This window comes from Pantherophis guttatus, chromosome 2, assembly GCF_059756535.1.
Source record: "Pantherophis guttatus breed Tessera chromosome 2, ASM5975653v1, whole genome shotgun sequence".
NCBI lineage: Eukaryota > Metazoa > Chordata > Lepidosauria > Squamata > Colubridae > Pantherophis > Pantherophis guttatus.
Window position 1 is genome coordinate 71,392,421 of NC_142064.1, and position 22,590 is coordinate 71,415,010.

General features: G+C 37.2%; 1 protein-coding gene across 3 annotated transcripts in view; it reads right to left on the reverse strand.

Moving 5' to 3' along the window:
- The window catches only part of RFX3 (regulatory factor X3), a 196,690-nt gene that overhangs the window by 9,075 nt on the left and 165,025 nt on the right, over positions 1 to 22,590 (reverse strand). For all 3 annotated transcript variants that reach the window (XR_015732265.1, XM_034410326.3, XM_034410324.3), the window contains exons 8-11: positions 18,446 to 18,567; positions 16,198 to 16,310; positions 14,776 to 14,891; positions 14,194 to 14,348 (exon numbers count right to left, since the gene is read on the reverse strand). Coding sequence is in view for 2 of the 3 variants with exons in the window: in XM_034410326.3 (XP_034266217.1) it covers positions 14,194 to 14,348; positions 14,776 to 14,891; positions 16,198 to 16,310; positions 18,446 to 18,567 (506 nt within the window). In the remaining variant the exon portion in view is untranslated. The remainder of the gene's footprint in view (positions 1 to 14,193; positions 14,349 to 14,775; positions 14,892 to 16,197; positions 16,311 to 18,445; positions 18,568 to 22,590) is intronic.

Sequence of the window (22,590 nt, forward strand, 5' to 3'; positions counted from 1 at the left end):
AAACATTTCTGTGGTAGGAAAAGAATGCTAATATTTGGGTGTGCTTTATGTACTATCCTATAGAAATGTATTTTATTGTGTATGCACACTATCATGCATCATAACTTGATCAACTGCGGGAAAAATTTTGTTTGGTAAACATTAGTTTTTACAATGCAGTGTCTTAAAATGTATTATTTGGTTTTAAAATTTAAGCATGAAAAGTAATACTAAGCAGTCACTGAATGTTTAACTATTCTTTGAAAAGAATGATTTTCATCCTATAACCCAATTCAAGAAGTTGTTTTAGATACATTGTAATATTTTATGACTAATATGATCTTTCAGTATTTTTCTTTAAACAGCAAATCTTTACTTTATCCCTCATCTATTTGAAAGCATTATGTATTTATACATTTATGGACACCCTGAGATTTCCAGAAGTGTATGATATACAGTGTTTATTTTTTTTAAAAAAAGCATTAGCTTCTTTGTTCCCCAAATCAGAGTCAATTGAGGCTTGTCTATTTAATAGCCACAACATACCGGCTGTTAGGAAGAAAAATGAAAGAAAAACCCAGGAATAGAGTATTCTGTGGGAAGACATGGCAGGCTAATCAGAATTGTAACAGATACAGCTTGCTTTGGTCCTTTCCAGTATACGGAAACGAATTATATGATTTATGTAGTCAAATGAATTATGTTATTTACATAGTCAAAAGAGTATCAGACATACAAACACAGACAAACTTATAACAATGTTTTAGAGAGGACAAATCTTCCAAAACTATAAAAAATGCATTTAAAAATGGGGCAGAAGGGAACTTACTCTCTCTGATGGCCCAGTGGAGAAAACATGGATGGCTGCCTAAACATCTGAACACAAATACTACAAGACCCTCTGATATAATTCAGAAATCAGGAGGAAGCCAGTGGTACTTTTTCCAAGTAACGTTTACTAAAAACAAGCTTTTGTGAGCTGCAGTTTATCCTTTGTTGTTGTTGTTGTTGAAAAGGCTGCTAGGAGAACCCTCCTGATTTTTCCCCCTACCATAAATTGCCAAGGCTATCCTTTTCCATTGTAGCTGAGATGCCACTCTCCCTTTCCTTGCTGGGAAGAGCTGGAGGACTCCCAAGATGGCTTTCACAAGTACCAGAGAAATCTGGCCATGTGAAATGGCTCATACGAGCAAATGAACTGGCTACTTGCAAGACTCTGTTACAGAAAGTGTGAAAGCCGCATTTCCTATATGCACCACAGAAAATTACCTCTGTAACGTCATTGTTACATTGTCTTGGTGCCTTTTGCAGAAAGGCCCATAGTAATCCAAGATAAAAATAAAAGCTATAATATAAATTAAGAAGAGTAATGTTTAATATTGTTTACACTAACAAAGGCCATAGTTATTGCCCACAGAAACCATTCTTTAGAATAGCATGAATATTTGATAGGCTAAAAAGGCTATTAATTTTCAGAGATGTATCTGACATTTGATTTTAAACTGTAATAAATTGCAACATTAATGTTATATATTTTCCTTTAAACCAAAGTAGCTAAATGGATGGCTAGATTAGACTAGAGATTTAGAGATTAAAAGAGTAAACTACTTACCCTGGAATATAACATTAGAATGAAGTAGCAGCTGTTTAATACTTTTATTAGGATTAACTAACAAGTTACAAAACAGCTGCTCATTATTTAAGGGTATCAAAAATAATAAAATGTTTTATATAAACACAGTACTAAAAATGTTCCCACTTTAAAATTAAATAGCAGAGTGGTAGAAAGATGATCAGGGAAGATAAAAAGGTAACAAGGTCAAGACCCATAAAATACTATTTTAAAAATACACAAAAAATATTTTAATAATTAACCATTTCAGAGGAGTCCCATTTCAAATAAATCCAAATAATTTTATTTCAATCCCAAAAATACTTTTAAATTTATATGGCATTTTTAGATGAATAGAACGGAGCGAAGAACAGCAGAGTGAATAGAATGATTTGTTTAGCCAAGTGTGTTTAGAAACACAAGGAATTTGTCTCCTGTGCAGAAGCTCTCAGTGTACATACAAAACAACACAATAACAACAACAACAACAATACCAATAAGAAGGGGTACAAATGAAGATAAGAAGATAGATAAGATAGATAAGAAGATAAGATAGACAGAGATAATACAGGTAGTCCTTGATTTACAACCACGATTGAGCTCCAAATTTATGTTGCTAAGAAAACATTTGTTCAGTGAGTGTAGTCCCATTTTACAACTTTTCTTGCCACATTTGTTAAATGCATCACTGCAGTGGTTAAGTTAGTAAGATGGTTGTTAAGTGAATCTGGCTTCTCTATTGACTTTGCTTGTCAGAAGGTTTCCAAAGATGATCGTGGGATTCCGGGACATCATAAATATAAGTCAGTTGCCAAACGTTTGAATTTTGACCACATGATCATGGGATGCTGCCACAGTCATAAGTGGTCACAAGTCACTTTTTTCAGTGCTGTTGTAACTTTGAACAGTCACTAGATGAACTGTTGTTAAATCAAGGACTACCTGTAATCCACACAAGAGTAGGAAAGGGAAAGTTCTTGTTAGCTGTGGATAGCTCATAGACAAACGTCAGCAAAGTCAACAGGGTAGAATTTTTGGATGATGATGGTGGTATAGCCAGTGGTGGGATTCAATTTTTTTAACAACAGGTTCTGTGGGCGTGACTTAGTTGGGGGTGTGGCTTGACAATCATGTGACTGGCTGGGCGTGGCTAGCTGGTCACGTGACTGTGTAGGCGTGGCTAGCTCGTCATGTGACCGGGTGGGCGTGGCTATGTGCATAGGGACTACTCAGAGGGCTGAAAAAAGTCATTTCTGACTGGGCCTCGCACTTTTGACCGGTCCTCACACTTATGACCATCCTCACATTTATCCCGTGCAGCTTTCTTAACAACCATGTCACTCATTTCACAACTGCTTCTCTTCACCATGGTGACAAGATAGGGCAAAAACGTAAAATGTGAGGACAGTCGTAAGTTCGAGGACTGGTCAAAAGTGCGAGGACCAGTCAAAAATAACTTTTTCAGCCCTCTGAGTAGTCCATATGCACAAAAGGATACAGCAATAGAGAGGGATGAAGGAAGGGAAGAGAAATTAGAGTAGGAGGGAGGGTAAGAGAGGGAGGAAGAGAGGAGGAGAAGGAGAAAGGAAGAGGAAGTAGGGAGGAGAAGAAGAGGGGGAGGAAGAGAAAGTAAGAAGGAAAGAAAAGAGAGAGGTGGTAGGTTTGAGGAGAAAGATTGCTGTACAATAAAAAAGATGAAAGGGAAGAAAGCCAACCCCAAACAAATATAAAGATATTAAGATAAAGAATGAATTGTTAAACTTTAAAGAATAAAAGAGAACAAATATGAATAAATAGCAATAATTAGAAACACACATACAAACATACAATGTATTTTCTTTGAACAGAGTATTTGGCCGGTTCACAAATTTAAACAGTGTTTAGTCATTTCAATTAAATTTACAATTTCTATATTTCCTTTTTGCCATATTTATTCCTCATCTATTTTTGTAAAAAACCAATATTACCCTTCATCCTCATCTCTAATCTTAATCAAATTCAATTTTTCCCTTCTATTCTATATTATACCCCTTCCCATTGTCATCTATTTTTATATCCATCCTCACATTGGTTAATTATGTAATATTAGTTGTTTAATATAAATTCAACATTTTAATATAAATCAATTAGTTATATAACTACCTTTTTTGTATATTAATCAATATGAACATGAATATTCCAATTATTTCCATGCAATCCAATTTCTTACAAATCAATTAATTATATTTACCAATAATAATAAACCAAATAATTTCCCCCATATATTCCTCCAAACCACAACTTAACCATTTCTGCTTTCAGAAATATACAATTAATAGTATCTCAATTATTAAATTCCCTAGTTAAATAGAGCTTTTTTTCTTTTGTGTTTTAAAATCTTTCCCTAAATTTCCCATTGTTTGCACCTACCTTTTTTGGTGAGGAAAAAGAAAAGAATTCTGCCTGCCTAATTTTCCAACGTTGCAGCAACAGCAAAGCAGTTTCAGTTTCGTGTTTCAGCATAGCTAAGGGAAAAAAAAATTGCTCCAGGACTCTTTGCAAGGAAGCAGCAGAGCCCTGAGCAAAACAGCTGAGACAAATCAGCTGAGAGCCGGGAGGCCGATAGAATCAAGGGGCTAATTAGCCTATGCTGAAGCTCCATGGGCCAATAAAATTACAAAAAAAACACCGAACCGTTTGTTAAATTGCTGGCTCGCCCGCCCCTCGCCCACCACTATTTATTGGCAATAAATAGTGGTGCGGAGGGGCGGGGCAAGCCAGCAATTTAACAAACGGTTCGGCTGCACCACTGGCTATAGGGCGGCCCTTTGAAGCCCCGCGGCAAGAATTTGAAGTTTTTTTTCCTCTAGCCATCAGCTGGGACTCCGGAGGCAGCAATAGATTGGGAGTGGGCGGGGTAAACGAACGGCCGGCGATCCAACAGAGCAGAGAGTGAGGGTGAGTGAAGGCGTGGAAGCTGCTTTCTCCATCCTGCTCACTTGCGTCTGGAGCCGGTGGGGAACCACGTGGCAGCCCACGTGGATCCCAGGCAGCGGAACTCAGGCTAGGGAAGGGGTGGGCAATTGTGGCTCTTTTACAACCTGTGGACTTCAACTCCCAGAATTCCTGAGACAGCCAAGCTGGGTGGGAGGCGTGGGGGGGAGGCGGCGAGGGGCGGGCGAGCCAGCAATTTAACAAACGGTTCGGTGTGCTGCGGGGCCAATAAATTACAAAAAAACACCGAACCGTTTGTTAAATTGCTGGCTCGTTCGCCCCATTTATTGGGAATAAATAGTAGTGCGGAGGGGCGGGGCAAGGGGCGGGGCGAGCCAGCAATTTAACAAAGGGTTCAGCCGAACCCCCTAGAACCCCCAGAATCCCACCACTGGGTATAGCCCATTCTGTCCTTCCTCCCTTGTTCAGAAACTGAATAATAAGATAAGCCATATGAAAAGAAACAAGATGGAACAACTGTTTGTTCAGAAATCTTCAGGTTCTAGAATCCCTCCAACTTTAGCTCTGGGTGGGATTGCACTGACCCTGAAAGAATAGTCTGCAGTCTGAGGGCTATTTTAGTCTTGCAGGTCCTGCTAGTACTGCAGGTGGAAAATGTGGCCAAGATGGTGTTTGCCCACCTGAATCTGAGGGCCAACTGTGGCCCTTTCTGCATCAGGAGGTATGGCAACAATAACTCATGTCTTTGTCACCTTGTATTTGAAGTGCGTACTTCACTTTACATTGTATGTCCTTGAAAGGCAATCTGATAGCTTCAATTGGTCCAGAATGCCACTGCTGGCCAGTACATTAGAACAACGCCATTTTTACAATAGCCTTACACAGTTTCCAATATCCTTCCAGATTCAGCTCAAGGTCCTAGTTATAACCTATGTAGCCCTTTATGATTCGGGTCCTTATTAGCTCTGAGACTGTTTGAGGCAGGTAGTAACTTTATATTTATTCTACTTAAGCCAAGATTCTCTTCCTGTGAGAAATCAAAAGAGAGGATGGCAGGGAACAGGTCTTCTGGGTTGTAACTTCCCCTCTGTGGAACAGCTTGCCTTCCCCTTCCTGCCACTGCTCCACATAACAGTCCTTCAGGACAATGAATACAGTTTAGTGGAAGCAGCTAAATTATGAGAGATGAAGTCTGAAGCTACATGTGAGTTTCAATTTTTCCTGGTCACTGAATATTGTATATTTTTACCCCCAATCAGAAGAGGTAGCAATATGCCAATTAAATGTCATACATAAAAAATAAAATAACAAGTTACACTGGAGTGCAACATTGTGAAATGATGAGTGATTTACTATAGTACAAGTGGACTGATGCTAGCTAGATATAGCATTTGCAATCGTAATTTCATTAACAATAAATGAGAACAGAATTTTGTTCTTGCATTATCAAAGATGACTTTTCCCCACAATATTGCTTTCTACTGTCTTTTGTTTTTCTAATAGTTTTCACCAGCACTGCCATCACACCCCAGATTTTCAAAAGCTAGTATTACACTGGCTACCTCCTACAGAATATATTGTTTAAAATTTGTGGTTTCTCCATGTTCATTTGATACTCTATAATTTTCCTATCTTTTATTGTCTAGCACCCTATCAGCTCCTATAGAGGTTTCTGCTGTATTTAAAAGTCGTCACCACCAACAACTTTGTTTTTAGCAAGGCATTTCTAAAATAAGAGTCTACTAACATTGACAATATTTTGTCTAGAACAGGAATAGTGAGATGTTTAAGCTACAAACTCATAAGCCCTCAAACAATATGGCCAATGTTTAAATTATAGGAATTGTAGTCCAAATCATTTTAAAGGCAGCAGAAATGTATGATTGATTTGCCAATTTGAGGTAACCCTAAGTACAATTATTCTGTATACCAAACAGTGCTCTTTATATAATATCAAAAGATCACAACACTGGGGCACAGTGTAGACTAGCTTCCTTGTGTGCTCTGAGCAAAGTGACTTTGTCACAGCTAAATAATCTACACATTCTGGCTGTAGGATCTCCCAGCAAGAAGAAGCTGGAGTACCGAAAATTTTAAAAACGGTTAATGCTGTATCCTGTTACACCATACGAAATAAAGGAAAATCACAACACTGTTTTTGGACTGCAAAAATCCTTCACAAAAGAACCTTCAGAAAACAAGGAGTGTTTATGAAACATCGATTTTTTTTACTGATTAACACATTCCACATCTGCCACATCTTTTTCTGAGTGTGCGTAACTGCAATTGAAGTGTGCTGGGCTGTCTCTGCACGGATGGTAGATGGCAGGAGCCTGGAAATAAACATTACTGTTCCAATGATTCAAAAATGGATGTTTTGCATGCCTTCCCCAGTCCTTTTAAAGGATATGCACAATATGGCTTTAATTCTTAGCACTCAAATATTCTTCAGTTTTATTTGAGAAAGCTTACAAGAGAAATAGAACAAAACCAAAATAAAAATGGCCTTAATAATAAGGCTTGATGCTGTTAAAATGACTTGAATGCGCAATTTCGACTTCATAAATGCACTTTAAGATAGGAAAAAGCATGAAAATCAACACTTTCTCTCCCCTAGCAGATTCCTAGACGCCACATTCATTCATTTAAAGAAAGCATAAATTCAACTAAGTAGCTTTTGATTCCAATATTCTAAATGTCATACAGCCACCAATTGTCTGTCCAAATACCCCCCGCTGAAAAAAAATGGCTTCCAATCCTCCTAACTCTCCTGCCAACTCACATATCACTGATCTTAGTTATCCCAAGAACTTAACAATTTTTTCCTTCTGTCTCCCTCAATTATAAAGATGACAGACTTAAAATAATATATCCAGCATGTTCCAATGCACTGCACCATAGTTTATTGTCTATAGATTCTCTACTACTACCCTTGATATCATTACTGCTATTTTAGAAACAAGGAAAGAAACAGATAATGACTTTCCTCTGCTATAAAATCATGGGTTTTCCTATATCTGAATAGATATTACAAACCAATGCAGCTATTATTCTTGATGGCAGGCATAGGTAGATATAACACAGGTCCGGCTTCCTCCATCCCACCCCCAAAACTTGAAATCCACTAAATGGTCCCGGTACAAAACACAGAGGCTTAGAACTGAAGTATATTGTGCTCAGAAACATTTTTTAATGCCGAAAGAAATAATGCTTATAATCCTGCAATTCTGTTGGCTACCCCAAGGTTTTTCATTTTTGCAGTTTAATACAGAAAAGGGGGATCATTTTATTGTTCCTGTTATTAAACAATGGGTAGCTAAAAATTCTTCCAGATCATCTGAAAAGCATAGAGATCTATTCAAAACTGTGCCTATAGACATCTCAAACTATGTATGCTATATGCAAAGCCCATCTTTATGTACTTGTGGCCTGATATTCCATCCCAAATAGGTACATCATGCTTGCACTTACTGCCTACTCTTGATCTAAGACAACTTTGAACACCCGATTGTACCCTTGATGTAATGTTTGAACCTCTGGTGTCATTCAGAAGACTGTTAAAAGAAATGTTTTAATATGAGAAGAATCTTGCATAACTAAATTATCAATTTCACCAATCATTAACAAATAACCGCTGATACATTATTATGACTGAAGAGACTTGTGATCCTGTAAACCTTTTGATAGGAACTGAACATTCCATTTTAGAAAAAGTCATATTAATAGTTCGAATCTTAAAATGGCTTCAAGGTTATGATAACCTTAAATAAAACTCTTTTCATACTATTTTTCTTTTTAAATACTAATGGGAGATTGTGAGTTCTAGTTCCACCTAAAGCACAAAGCCAGCTGGGTGACCTAGGGCCAGTCATTTTCTCTCAGTCCTAGGAAAGCGGCTATTGCAAACCACTTCTGAAACCTTGACAAGGAAATTGCAGGGCCTAGTCGAGGCAGTTGCCAGGAGTCAACAATGACACAAACACACACACACAGAGAGAAAGACACACACACAGAGACACAAGTATCAATTTTAAACAAAATTAAAATTATTTAAAATAATTTTAAATAGAAAAAGATAGGATCTGTTTAAGGCCTTTTAAAAAGCAAAAAAACCCCACAGACGGCTCCACTTCATTAACAGGAAAATGCATTCCGAGGATCTGCTGGGGCAGCTACAGCAAGACTTGACCTGATTTGCTGTAAGAAAAGTCCCTTACAACTCTAAATGAACTTCTTTAAATGATCTCAGGGAGCAGAAAGGAGGTGAATTCTATTTTGAGTATTTCTTTCTAGAACCTGGTCTTCTGCCATATAGGGATTGCAAGATAATAACCAGCGCCTCATAACTTGCCTCAGTCGTGTAATATCATCTCTTGTTGTTCTTCAAGGACAAGTCAGTCTGTTAAATTCTATACTACTTAGAATTTATTCAAGGATTGTATTAGGCTTTTGCCAGAACAACAATTGGGATATGTTTTCTTGGGGTGGGGTCGGGTGGGGTGAGTGTTGAAGCTAGTCTTCCCTACTCTTAAGTTTTTTGACCAACTTCAGATTACTGACCACTATTAAAAGGGAGTTAATGGTTTACTACCAGGACTTCAACTACTAAAGGGGAAGACATTAATATGGAATCACCTGTTGTGACTCCGACCCCCGAACCTTTCCTAACAGAGCGAGAGGACTCAGAAGGTGAAGGAGAGGATTTGGCAAGGCCTCCCTCTCTAGGACCCTGCTCTCTGGCAATGCCTCAGGTTTCTTCCGAAGGCCAAGAGATATGCCAGGAGCAAGGCACTTAGGAGCAGCCGCAGATAGAGAGTGAGGGGGATGAGTTTTGGCTGGATCCCAGACAGTGTCGGAAAGATAAGCACGCGCAGCAGAGAAAAAGGCATGGGCGGGCCAGAGATTGAGCTGAGTCACTGGACCACACCCCACAAGGGATAAAAGGGGGTGTGTCAGCTATTCAGGCCTTTTGACGGACAAATTGAAAAGCTTGGAAGTCATATCGTGTTTCTAGAATCCTGTTAGAATCTCTTTTTGGATTTCTTCAGACTGGACTTTGACAATACTTTGCTTTGTGGAATTAATTTGGTATATCGGACTGAGGAGAAAAAACCTCCCTTATTGAGTAAAATCTCTTGGCAGGCAATTAATGGTTTGCTGCCAAGACTGTTATCTTAAAGGAATTCCTGACTGTTTGATTCATTAACTCCTGGCTGTCTGTTTGTGTGTGTGCAGAACATCACCCATCTGAATTTTAGCAGATTATTCTGATTGTTGTTATGAGGAACTCTCATATGAGACTTCAACATCAGATCAGAGAGTATTCCTGCTGCTTAAATTATTCACTACTATATTTTCCAGAGAGGAATATGGATTGCACTGTCCCCATACAATAATCTTTGAAGCAGAAGAGAATCTAACATATGCAAGCCAAAAGAAATAATACAGAAAGCAAGGGATATGGGGAAGGTGCAATTCGTTTAGTGACTGTCCGAAATTACAATGGCACTGAAAAAAAGTGACTTATGGCTGCTTTTCACACTTACAACAATTGCAGCATCCCCATGGTTACGTGATCAAAATTTGGATGCTTGGCAACTAGTTCATATTTATGACAGTTGCAGTATCCTGGGGTCACAGGATCACCTTTTGAGAGCTTCTGACAAGGAAAGTCAATGGGGAAGCCAGATTCACTTAACAACAGTGCTACTAAAATAACAGCTGCAGTGATTCACTTAACGACTGTGACAAGAAAAGATAGTAAAATGGGGCAAAATTCACTTAACAAATGTCTCACTTAGCACAGTAGTGGGTTTCAAATCCCGGTGCTACCGGTTCGCTACCGGGAGCGCGCGGTTCTGCGCATGCTCAGAGTGTTTTTGATGACATCTGGGAGGGTAAGCGGAGCCTCCCACCACTACTGATCCACCCAAACCAGGGCAAACCAGTAGCAACCCATCACTGACCTAGTAACAGAAACTGTTGTGGTCATATTGTGGTCATAAGTTGAGGACTACCTGTAATGCAAGTGAGTGACTGAAGTAGAGTTGTAAGAAGCCACCCTTATCTCCTCTGCACCAGTGGGAAGAACAAATGGAATTGACTACCAACAGCCCCTTCAACTGGGGAACTCCATGCATTTTTCTAGAGCTCGCATTCTCAGGGAGACAGAAATGAAAGTTGCGGTTTCCTCCTCTTTCTGTTTCAATGCAGACTGTAACTTTCCAGATCTGGAGGCAAGGAGAGGAGCTGGGGTAGTATGCTCTGATCCTGTTCCTCTTTCAAGAGCAGCAAACTGTGGTAGGATTAAAACTCATAAGCGTTTCCTTATTTTACTCAATTAGCTTAGCACTTATTAATTTGACAAACACATACACCATGCATATGTCATCATCATCATCATCTGAATTTTTAATTCTGACATTAGCCTTTTTTGAAATGTATTTTCTCACCAGGGTATATATATATATATACTCATCTATGTACACATAGATATACGTCACATGCACAGATTTACTGAGGAGAAAATCTTCAGGATCAGTTTCAGCAAGAGTTGGCAACCAAGCAGATATACAGGTAATCCTTGACTTAAAACCACAATTGAACCTAAAATTTCTGCTGATAAGCAAGACAGTTGTTAAGTGAGTTTTGATTCATTTTACAACCTTTCTTGCCATAGTTGTTAAGTGAATCTCTGCAGTGATTAAGTTAGTAAAACAGTTGTTAAGTGAATCTGGGTTTCCCATTGACTTTGCTTGTCAGAAGGTCGCAAAAGGTCATCACATGACCCCAAAACATTGCAATCATTATAAATACATGCCAATTACTAAGTGTCTGAAAATGGTCATAAGTCACTTTTTTCAGTGCCATTGTAACTTCAAAAGGTCAGTAAACGAGTAGTTGGAAGTCAAAGATTACCTGTAGTAAGAAAGATGACCATGATATAGGTTTACAATATGTTTTGTCTCATTCTTCTTTTTCTCTTTTTGGAGAACAACCTTAATTTATCTTATACTTGAGTAAATATGATCAATTATTTTATTAGAGCTACCATCATTTGAACTTCATGGTTAATTTGGTTTCATGTTCTGTGTATGTGCATTTTATGAAAAGCAGTCTTCCAAAAGTTCTAGCTCCCCTTGTAAGTTTGCTTTATTCATTCAACTATTCTCTCTTCTCATCTTCTCTAGATGCCAATTATGTGCTGGCCAAAGAAATCACTGAATGGGATTACTTAATTATTTAAGTAAAAGAGAACAGTCAAAGAGAAATATAGCACTAGAGTTTGTCAAGCCAATGACTAGGAAAGTGGCCGAGACAGTAACATTTTCCCTTCTCCCACCATCTTTTTAATCATTGGTCTGAAATCCATTCTCTTGATCTGTAGTGATACTCTTGTGCATCACTTTATGATATGATATCTGGATGACTTAATAATAGGCTAATTGGGGCTGCATAACCCCAACAATATAGCAATAATGAAGGTATTGGTTGTGGATTATGGAAAATTAGTTTCAAATCCTTAGTCCACCACAGAATTCATTCTCAGTACAGCCAACCTAATAAGTTGATGTTGGGGGACAAACACCATGTTCCCTATAACCCAGGGGTGTCAAACTCATGTTGTCACAGCGGCGTCACATGATGTATCGGGACTTCCCCCCCCTTCACTAAACTGGGCATGGGTATGGCCAGCACATGATGCATCCGCCCCGCAGGACACGAGTTTGATAGTCCTGCTATAATGGATCTTTAGCTCCCTCCCTCCCACCTCTCCCTCTGTCTCTCTTTCTCTCTCTGTCTTTAAAAAGGCAGGATATTAGTGCAATGAATATTGGGAAGGGGAGAGGTGTCCTGTCATATAATATTTCACTGATATCTGCAGGATCAATTTCAAAATGTAACACAAAGGAACTGCAGCTGGATTAGATACTGCTTAAGGTGTAGAGTCTACAAAGTCTCAACATACACTTTAATATCTCTATCAAGCTGCTGGATGAAGTCACCTGGAGAAGGTGATTTAAAGATGTCAATGAAACAAAACTTCTTCTTTTGCCCTCAAATTCAGCAGTCTGAGTACATCCTGAATTTTAACAACATGGTGCTCAACAATTGCTAGCTTCTTGATAAATTACAAAACAAACAAGTAACAGAATGGAGAAAAAAACACCTTTAATGGAACAGAATGAAAACACAGATCCAATTCTTGACTAATTGTAAATAACCAGGAATAAATATCAGCTGCAAATTGTTGTTGCTACTTCAGTTAATATTCATTTAACCTCATAGATGTCATTCAAATTACCATAATTTTTAGACGACAGCAAATGTTGGTATTTAGATTTCAAATGTTAAATAATGTTGTCTGTGGCTTTCAGGGGTTAAAACAAACAGAATTTCCATGTGTTTGGTTATAGCAACTCTTCAATTTTAGAACAATACAGAAGACATCATTGACATATGGACTGACTGTGCTCCATAAGAACACTCACATTATACGAAAAATAATATAAATAGCAAGGTTTTATTCAGTCTCTTTCATAAGTGAAAGAGGTGTACTCTCCTTCGAAGATGGATACACATTTTCTGAATGTTTATAACAATTACCATAGTAACATTTCTACTGGCTTCAAAAGAAAAATGCTTTATATGTTACAGATCACTTGGAGAAACAAGTGCATCTAACTGAATTACAAAATAACTGTTCATAGAACACAATGAGTGTGCAATTATATCGATTTTTTTCCTCTCAAAACTATTGACTATTACTATTAATGGGATGAAAATTCAATATTTATTATAATGCTTAGATAATGTTTTATAATAGAAATGTGTTTTGTTAAAAACCACAGTAAATCAACTTTCTGAATGGAACAACAAACTACACTGCATTGGCCTAAATAATTGCCTCACTGAAAAGGAAACTCTCCTCTTAAAAGATTTTTTTTTTCAACAATGGATGGCTAATCAACCTATAATATTTGCAAGCAGATGCTGCATTTTTAAAAGATTGAGAAACTTGAAAAATTAATGGTGAAAGAAAACATTAATGCTACATCTGTGTCAAGGTTGGGATGGATTGAAATACTGAATTTAGATGGGTCACACCTTCTTCTGTAAGTATACTGACACAGATTGTGATATAACCATGCAAGGAGAGAAAATACAGTTGTAGCATTTGCCAATAATATACCAAAAAGCTTTCTTTTGGCGAGAAAGTACTACAGACACATTACACAGTTGGAGATTTAGCACTATAGGCTAGCTGGCTAGCTTTCCTAGTTGAAGTTGGAAAAATATAAAATAAATTTGACAAAAAACCCCACAACTATTTGAATCCTCACATCTATTTCATAGACCAGGAAAAAAATTCAAGGAATATTTCTTTTGCTCCATAAAGCAAAGAATTTGCTTCATCGCACCCAAAAAACCCCAACCCCACAATTCAAGTAGTATCTGCTAGATGTTGAAATCTAGGTTTAAAAAGAGCGGTCAAACATTTACTGTATGGTGTATTTTTCTACACTCCAGATAAAAAATGATTATACTCACACTATTTCTATAGCTTTGAAAATCATTCCTAACGGGTTCCTTGGGAGGTACAGTAGGCAAAAGATCACCAGTAGGAAAAAAAAATCCTTACAAGACGTCATCTATATTCAACTTACTAGGAATAGGTCTAAGGACGTCAGGAATGAGAATCTCCACCAAAGCCTGGTACATCACATGGTCACAGTTACACATCCATTTCAGAATTGACTCATTTTTGCACAGAGTTATCAGCTTTGCTTTCGGAAGTCGACTTTCTATTTCACTCAGATTGCTGGTGTGAACAAATGTATTAAATGAATAAATGAAAATGCATTTACATGAAGATTAAAAAAGAACAATGGATTTCAAAGCTTTTACAAATAAAACATTCGAGATGTCTGAAACACACTTAGTTGCCCTGAGGCGTTTTGTGCTGTAATGGCTGATACATGGCCTCCATAGTTTTAACCAAGGTGCACAGTTGTATGCAGCAGTGATAAGAATGGGCTTTGAATTTGGAATTATCCCATGAGAAAATAACTCGGTCCTATTCGCAGAAAATAAAATGATATGCATACAACTAAATGCTGCAGTCCTCATAATAAAATGAAACTTTTTATTTTAATAATTTAAAGGCCAGCATTCCTTTGGATGTAAAAGGTAGATTTTGTTTTGTTTATTTATAAACCGAATACCCAAGGTCTAAGGTAAATACTAACCTTGGCTCAGTGATAGTAGTGCCATCAGTTGTGGTTGAGGGAGAATAGCGCCAAAAAGTCTGCCACAATTTTTCTATTAGGCTAAACTGAAGGTTCACTACAACATCCAATATTGCCTGAAAATCCAAAGCAAATACCGGTTTGCATTTTGTCTTTATTTAATGATAAATACCATGGCTGCAGTTTATAAGGAAATAAACCCCAGCAAGCTCAGTGGGACTCATTTCCGAATAAATTTTTTTCGCACTGCACAATTATGCAGTAGCTGGGTCATTCGATTGGTCATTTTCATAAACAGACTTATTACATGGCATTCACAAGGATTATCCTTATAATAATTTCTGATATGAAGAAAAAAATATATCCTGCCTTACACAGAAGTTCAGTAAAAATATAGACAATAAATGATAATGGAAAGGCTGACCTACATAAATTGAATGATGTCAGCTAAGTAGTAATTTTAAAGGAGTTCCATAATTATCAACTGAGAAAGAAGACAATGTTGATGTCTAAGTTGACACTGTCCACCTATTAACAATTGAGTGACGTTCTAGACAGCAGAAGAAGCTCTCCTCATAAAGTACAAAGTAATTCTTGAATCCATCACCTTCTGCAACAGAAGTGAGTAGCCTGATGTTTTCCAGATCTTTTGGATCATTCCCCAATCCTCTGGTAGTAGCTGTGCTCGATGTGCAAAGGTGAGAGTAAGTTCTAATAACAACAGCAATAGCACTTAGATTTATATACCGCTTCATAGTGCTTTACCGCCCTCTCTAAGCGGTTTACAGAGTCAGCATATTGCCCCCAACAATCTGGGTCCTCATTTTACCCACCTCAGAAGGATGGAAGGCTGAGTCAACCTTGAGCTGGTGAGAATCAAACTGCCAAATTGCAGCTGACAGTCAGCAGAGGTAGCCTGCAGTACTGCATTCTAACTTCTCCGCCACCATGGCTCATGGTGATGGGCTAATGGCATTGGGCTTCTCTCTCCCCACATTCTAGAATGTACGCCAGGTCCCTCAACTATTCTCTAAATAATTCACGTTAAAATAATTGCTTCATCCAATAATCATATAATGCTTCAGATCTTTCAGCAGTGTTTGAGGCAATTTTGTTTGCAACACTGATTTTGTTTTACATCTGGCGTCTTCCATTTTGCCACAGCTTAACCATGACTGATCTTTATGATGGCAGAACTTAACATAATGCAAAGAAGACTTTAAAAAGCAAAACCAGCTTTCTATTCTTTGGCTACACCCAAAGCGTTTTAGACATACAATATATATTATGTGAAGCATTATTTCACTTAGCAACGTTTTCAGAAAACAGAACCAGGAAGGAATGGAGACAATTGGGATTTTATATTTTATAAGAGGGACTCAAAGGTAAAATGACTTGTTTTGTAGAGTCCCTCTTCCTTACCTCACAGTGTTCTCGATAGAGACTCTGTAAAGACTTAATATCCTCAAAAGTAGTACCATCTGGCAGCGAAGGGATTTCAACTTCTCCAAAATCTGGAAGTGCTCGAGATGCATCTGTATCCATGACAACCCAATAGAAGAAATATATTGTGGACTGTGTCAGTCATAATATAATTAAGAAAACAATGAATAATATTAAGAAATAAATACCCAAAAGGCCTATGTATTGGATTCAAAACCAAAAGCAGAAATATTTGGCAAGATGATGTATAATTTAATTTGTTTGCAGTTTGAATCAAGGGTCTATAATTCTAAATTAAATATTTTAAACAAAATAACCAAATCTGTTGAACATGTGCTGCATTCAGTGGAATAATAAAATAAATGTTGAAAGGATGTGATTTTAAACAGGAAATACAGAGCTAGAATATGTTCAAAGAGGGAAATGTTTCTCCTAATGTTCTATTACATTCTAACCTCTTTTAAATTCAATCCATTGGAACTAGTCCAAATCTATTGGGAATTATAAAAGATATTTCTGCCTGTTATATATGTCAGTTTTCTAGGTATATGAACAGTGGTCTCATGCTATTCCTTTTTCCTCCAGTACAAACATATACAATTTTCTCCATCTTTCCTCATATAATTATGTTTTATATATCATTGATCATTTTCAATGACCTCATCTACCCCATTCTAATATATTTACATCTATTTAAAAGTGAAGCTAAAAGTGAGTACATCACTTCCGATAAGATCTAATCATTACAGAACAAAGCACAGCTTTTATTTCCCTTGAACTGAGAAATGCATTCTAAAATTCACACAGCTAAAATTGCATTTGCTTAATGACTTCTCAATTGAGATATAGAAATAAAGTGTCTTAAAGTCACCAATTGTAATCCTTTTAGTCTCTTCTTTATGCCTGTTATTATATTTGCCTTAGTTAATGACTGCAAAATAAATGGATTTGATTTGAATGCATCTTAACAGTTGCCCTCGGCCAAACTCAATAACAGACTTGGTTTAGTAGAATTCCCATATATTTAACTAAATTCTCTCTAGCCAGGATGAATTTCTTCAGAGTTATTGCCTGCAATAATAGAGGTTCACTAAAATATTACATCTGTGGCATGCCCAGTTTGTTAGACTCAATGCCATTGAAGAAAACAGTATCAATTCTTGAAAATTTAGCCTCAAAGACAGGGAACTTTAATTTTCTCAGGCAGTGCATCCTAATTTGCTCTCTTCTCAGGTATGGCATCTTCTGACAGGACTACCTTATCTCTCTGTATGCCAGTTTTGGCTGAGCCAAGATATTCATCATTTAATTATCTCTTTCCCACTGCTGCATCTACATTTTATTAATGTGTTAGATTTGACTCTTAAACTATGAATTGCCCAACTGAAAAAAAATACAACTCTCAATAGCCTTGAATATTCAATATGGTGTTATGTGAAAGTGGTATTATTGATATAGATCAATAACTGTATATATGTATACATATATGTGTGAGTGTACACAAACAATCAGTGATTAACTGATTCAGAGAACAAATAATTCTAAAGTAGTTCATATTGCACATATTTGTGCAAAGGCAATATTTTAGCAATAGCACTGATATATCCTTATCTACCCTTTGTTTTGGTTTTTTAAAACTATATTGAGACCATCTGATGTTGCTAAGCTCCTTTAGGAAAAGAACCTAGGAGCAGAGTTAAAAGGGGGATCAGTCTAGAATCCTTACATAGCCACAACTGAACTAACTCCAACCTCTCTTGAATTCTGTTGCCCCTTATCTAACTCCAAACAGGTGCTAACCATTACTTGAGAAACTTTCTGTGCATAGGTTTTTTAGCAATAAATCATTAATTGGACATCAGGACTTGAACTTTTGCTCCTGACAGCTATAGATTTTACATTCCAGCCAGCGTAATCAGACATGCTAGTACAGTTCAGCAACATCTAGAAATTCCCAGCCTTGCTTTAAATTAACATATTTCAGAGAGTACAATCATAGATCAGAGGAGTAAAACAGTGTTATTCTCCAGTACAACAACAAAAGGATGTCAGAAAGTGCACTTGACCTACAAACCTAATGAAACATTCAACACCTGTTTTGTTATCAAGTTGAAGCAATCCTATTAAATTCACTAAAATAGTCTTATTAATTACAATGGATTATTGGAAAAAACCACCCCTGTTCTGTATTTTAGCTAAAGATGACCACGTTTCTTTTTCCACATACCTAAAAATTGTTGATGATGCTGACTTTGAGCAATCACAGTTTGTTCAACAGATGTGCCTGTTTGCTGACCACTTGTTGTAAAACCATCTGAGACTCCATCCACTTTCTGCATAGGTTTGTACCTAAAATATATTAAAGGCAACATAGGCAACATAGCATTTATAAGATTATTATAGTTTTTTTCCCCCCAGAAAAATGACATATCTTTATATTGCTTTCAGAAATGTTTGTGATGCCTTCCATCAAATAAGCAGTAAAAAGATACCGGTAACTACTGTTCAGCATAAATGTCAGCATTCGCTTTTCTATTGGTACCTCATGTAGCGTGTGTGTAAGCTGGATGATTACAGATAGCTTTGAATTCTTTTAACATTATACAGTAAGCAAATGGATTATTAGATAATTACAGAATTGAATTAGCTTTAATTTTTCAGTGTGGGTTCAAACTGCACATATCAATTTCCAGCATCTTCCAGCTATTTATTTAAAATGAACAGCTTGCTACCCTTCATTATGTGGATTCTCTTAATTAACATAGTAGAGCAGATCCACAGATTGACACCAGTGTGTTCCCCAAAAACACTTGGTTCTCTCCCCAGTTGTCAATTCATTTCCCACATGATCTGAAAAAGAGAAATAGCTAAGGAAAGAAGCTCAGGAAGAAAGCTTGTTGAGTGGCCCGCTGGCCTTTTTTTACATTCCATGTGAGACCATTGAGTTCTAACCAAGTTCAGCGAAATCCTATACTTCTTCCATTCCTTCTTGAGGCAGCAACTACAGTCTTAGTTCCCTCTCAGCTAGAGAAGCATGCACATCTTTATGACGAATACAAGTGATCCAATCATTTGAGTTAATCAGCTACTAGGCAAATAAGATATATTTAAAGTTCCAACTTTTGTATTTCCTAGTTATTCCTTTAGCCTTTACCCGTTTAAAGGCATAATGGTATTTACATACTTTCTTAAATTGTTCTGGTCTACCTCTGAGAAGGGAAGACACCTATTGCTATATACAGAGAAAAAACCAGGAAGTAAATATTTTTATTTTGACTACGTTTGTCCTCTTCAATATGTCAGAAGGCTGACATTTTAAACCTCCAACTTTTAAGAAGAGGTAGTAGAAATGGAAATATTTTCCGTTCTTCTTAGCTGGTGTAGGTATTGTCCAGTATTAATGGCCTTTGCACTATTCCCTGAAGAAGATGAGTAGTGTAGAAGCATGACATATAAATACATAAATAAAATGCCTAATTTTGCTTCTTTACCCAATTGGTTAGGCAGCTTTGGTAGCCGAAACACTGAAATTACCTTCAGTGGGAAAGCAGTGAGAGATTAGTTTCTTTGGCAATGACTTCTTCAGTCCCCCATCCCCACCCCTTATTTAGAAGATCCTGATTTCGTTATTCTATAACCTGCAAGGGAATGCTTTTCACCAATATCATAATATAGTTTTGTGGACATACGTAGTGGGAAAATCCAAGTAAGTAGTATACAAATGCAGGCAAATAAACAAACAAATAAATCTCAACAAAGGCAGGAATCTAATAGTTATAATTGTCAGCACTAGAGTAAATGCAGCTTGACGACCTCGAAACTTGACAATAATATAAATTCATAGTTTAGAGAAAGAAACCAGTATATTTTAAAGTGACTTTGAGAAAGCACAGAAACAAAACCAATATATTGCTATAAGCGCTGTTTAAAATACAGTAGCTATAGTAGCTATGTTGACAATAACACAGTTTCTATATCTGTCTATAAATAGTTAAAATGATAGTAATTTCATGGCAGCTTCAACCTGACCTCAAAAGCATAAACTGTATTCATTTCTTAAAGAGGTTGCCTCTTTAAGAAATTAACGCAGGTTGCCTCTGCGTTAATCATTCCATTTGGTAACTCAAACCATAAGTTTAACAATATCAAATCAAAGTAACAACTGTTTTAAGACTATACTTGTTTATCACAATAAAAACAATTCCAGAATTTATAGGAAAAATTAAGAAAGTGTGGTATAGTAGTTTTGCAACCAAATACTGTAATACTAGCCTTCAGTACTGTAGAGTTGTAGATTAGAATTATTACTCCCATGTCTTTTGTGTTAGTGAGCATTTTGAAATTTGAAAAATTACAGCTATGGAATTGATCCTCTTCCTCCATCATCAATTTTCTCTAACATACTTTTTTTTACTTCTTGTTTATCATCTTTTACTCTTCCTATAACCATGACACGTCTTGGTCATATATTCAAAATGGTGGCCTAAAACACCCTTAACTCAGGTCTCAATCTGTGACTTTTGCCTACCCAGTCCATATAAGCTTTTCTCCATGATGTATTGAATTCACTCAAGTTTATTTATGCTTATACTTGACTCACTGAAAACAGTTGCATTTGAATTAATCAGGACATGATCCATATTCTTTCCATGAATCTAATTGGAACGGAACAGAACGGAACAGAACGGAACAGAACAGAATAGAATAGCAGAGTTGGAAGGGGCCTTGGAGGCCTTCTAGTCTGGACTCAAGCAACAGTGATGGAAGCAGTACTGCAATGCAAGCCTAATCCTTTTTTTACATGCATGATGGTATCACATTTATACCGAAAAAAGGTATAAATTGCTGCTGGTCCCACAGAAATAAAATCTGCTGAACTGAAGTTTAAGCATGACTAACTTAGCCTGAATTTAAGCCTTCAAATTTACAGGCAAAAATAAAAAAATAAAAACATTTCCACAAACATACTTAAGACATAGTGTTATCTTGTCACAAATTCACATTCCATACATGCATAATCATTTGCACTCTGATCATTCTTACAATGTCATATATATCTTACAGAGATACTATACTAGTTATTGCAAAATAAATCAGTTCGTTTAAAAACTTCACTCTAGGTACAATCCAGACCGTTGCAAAATCTGAATTGATTGTGTTTTACCTTGGTTTCTTTACAAACTATTGACATGAAATTCAGCTTAATTTTTTTATTTTACAAGTCTGTATTTACTCACCTCACTTATTCTAGAAAGAGAATAGAAATAACTGGATGATGATTTAGATCGGTGGTTCTCAACCTGTGGTCCGTGGACCCCTGGGGCCTCCCCCCGCAATGCTGTCACAGGGGGTCCACAAAGGTTTGAAGAAATGTGATCATTTAAATCTTGAATGAAGTCTTGGTGCATCGTGGCCAAGATCTATGGCCTCAAAAGGTATTTAAAGGGGGTACACGGTAAAGAAAAGATTGGGAACCACTGAAGAGCCGTGGTGGCGCAGTGGTTAGAATGCAGTACTGCAGGCTACTTCTGCTGACTGCCGGCTGACTGCAATTTGGCAGTTCAAATCTCACCAGGGTCAAGGTCGACTCAGCCTTCCATCCTTCCGAGGTGGGTAAAATGAGGATCCAGATTGTTGGGGGCAATATGCTGTCTCTGTAAACCACTTAGAGAGGGCTGTAAAGCACTGTGAAGCAGTATATAAGTCTACGTGCTATTGCTATTGCTGTTTAGATGATTAAACAGATACCTTTTTATGTTTAACAGACGTCTGTAGTTACTGTTAAACATGGAAAATGGCAACCTTCCTAGAAATGCTTTACTGCAAATGTTACAAGCTGTCCCTAGCTGCTTCTAAAGGATTCTTTGAAGAGAAGTTTATTACATGACAATTAAATCAACATGTTAAATGAATTATTTCAAAATCCAAATTTGTTGAGAAAAAGAGAGAGAAAAAGCAGGCTGCTCAGAAAATGCCCTGCATTTGTGCTACCGTCCTCCTGTATCTTTAAGCCAGCCAGCACAGCAAAATTGGCTATAAAAGCTGAGTAGTTTTAAAAGAGGACAATTTGAAAGGGGCGGTGGTGGTGGAGGGTGCATTTGTGTGTGGAATTAAAGCAGCCATAAAGGTAATTTTCTCTAGCAAAATTCCCAAGTAGCAGTATTCCCAAGGAATAGGAGGACTGATAAGAAATAGTAGGTGGAGAAGGAGTAGCAGCAGTGGGGAAAAGTGGAGTAGTGGTGAGTAGTGCGTACAGATAGTCCTGGACTTACGACCACCACTGAGCCAAAATTTCTGTTGCTAACAAGACAGTTGTTAAATGAATTTTGCCCCATTTTATGACTTTTCTTACCACAGTTGTTAAGTGAATCA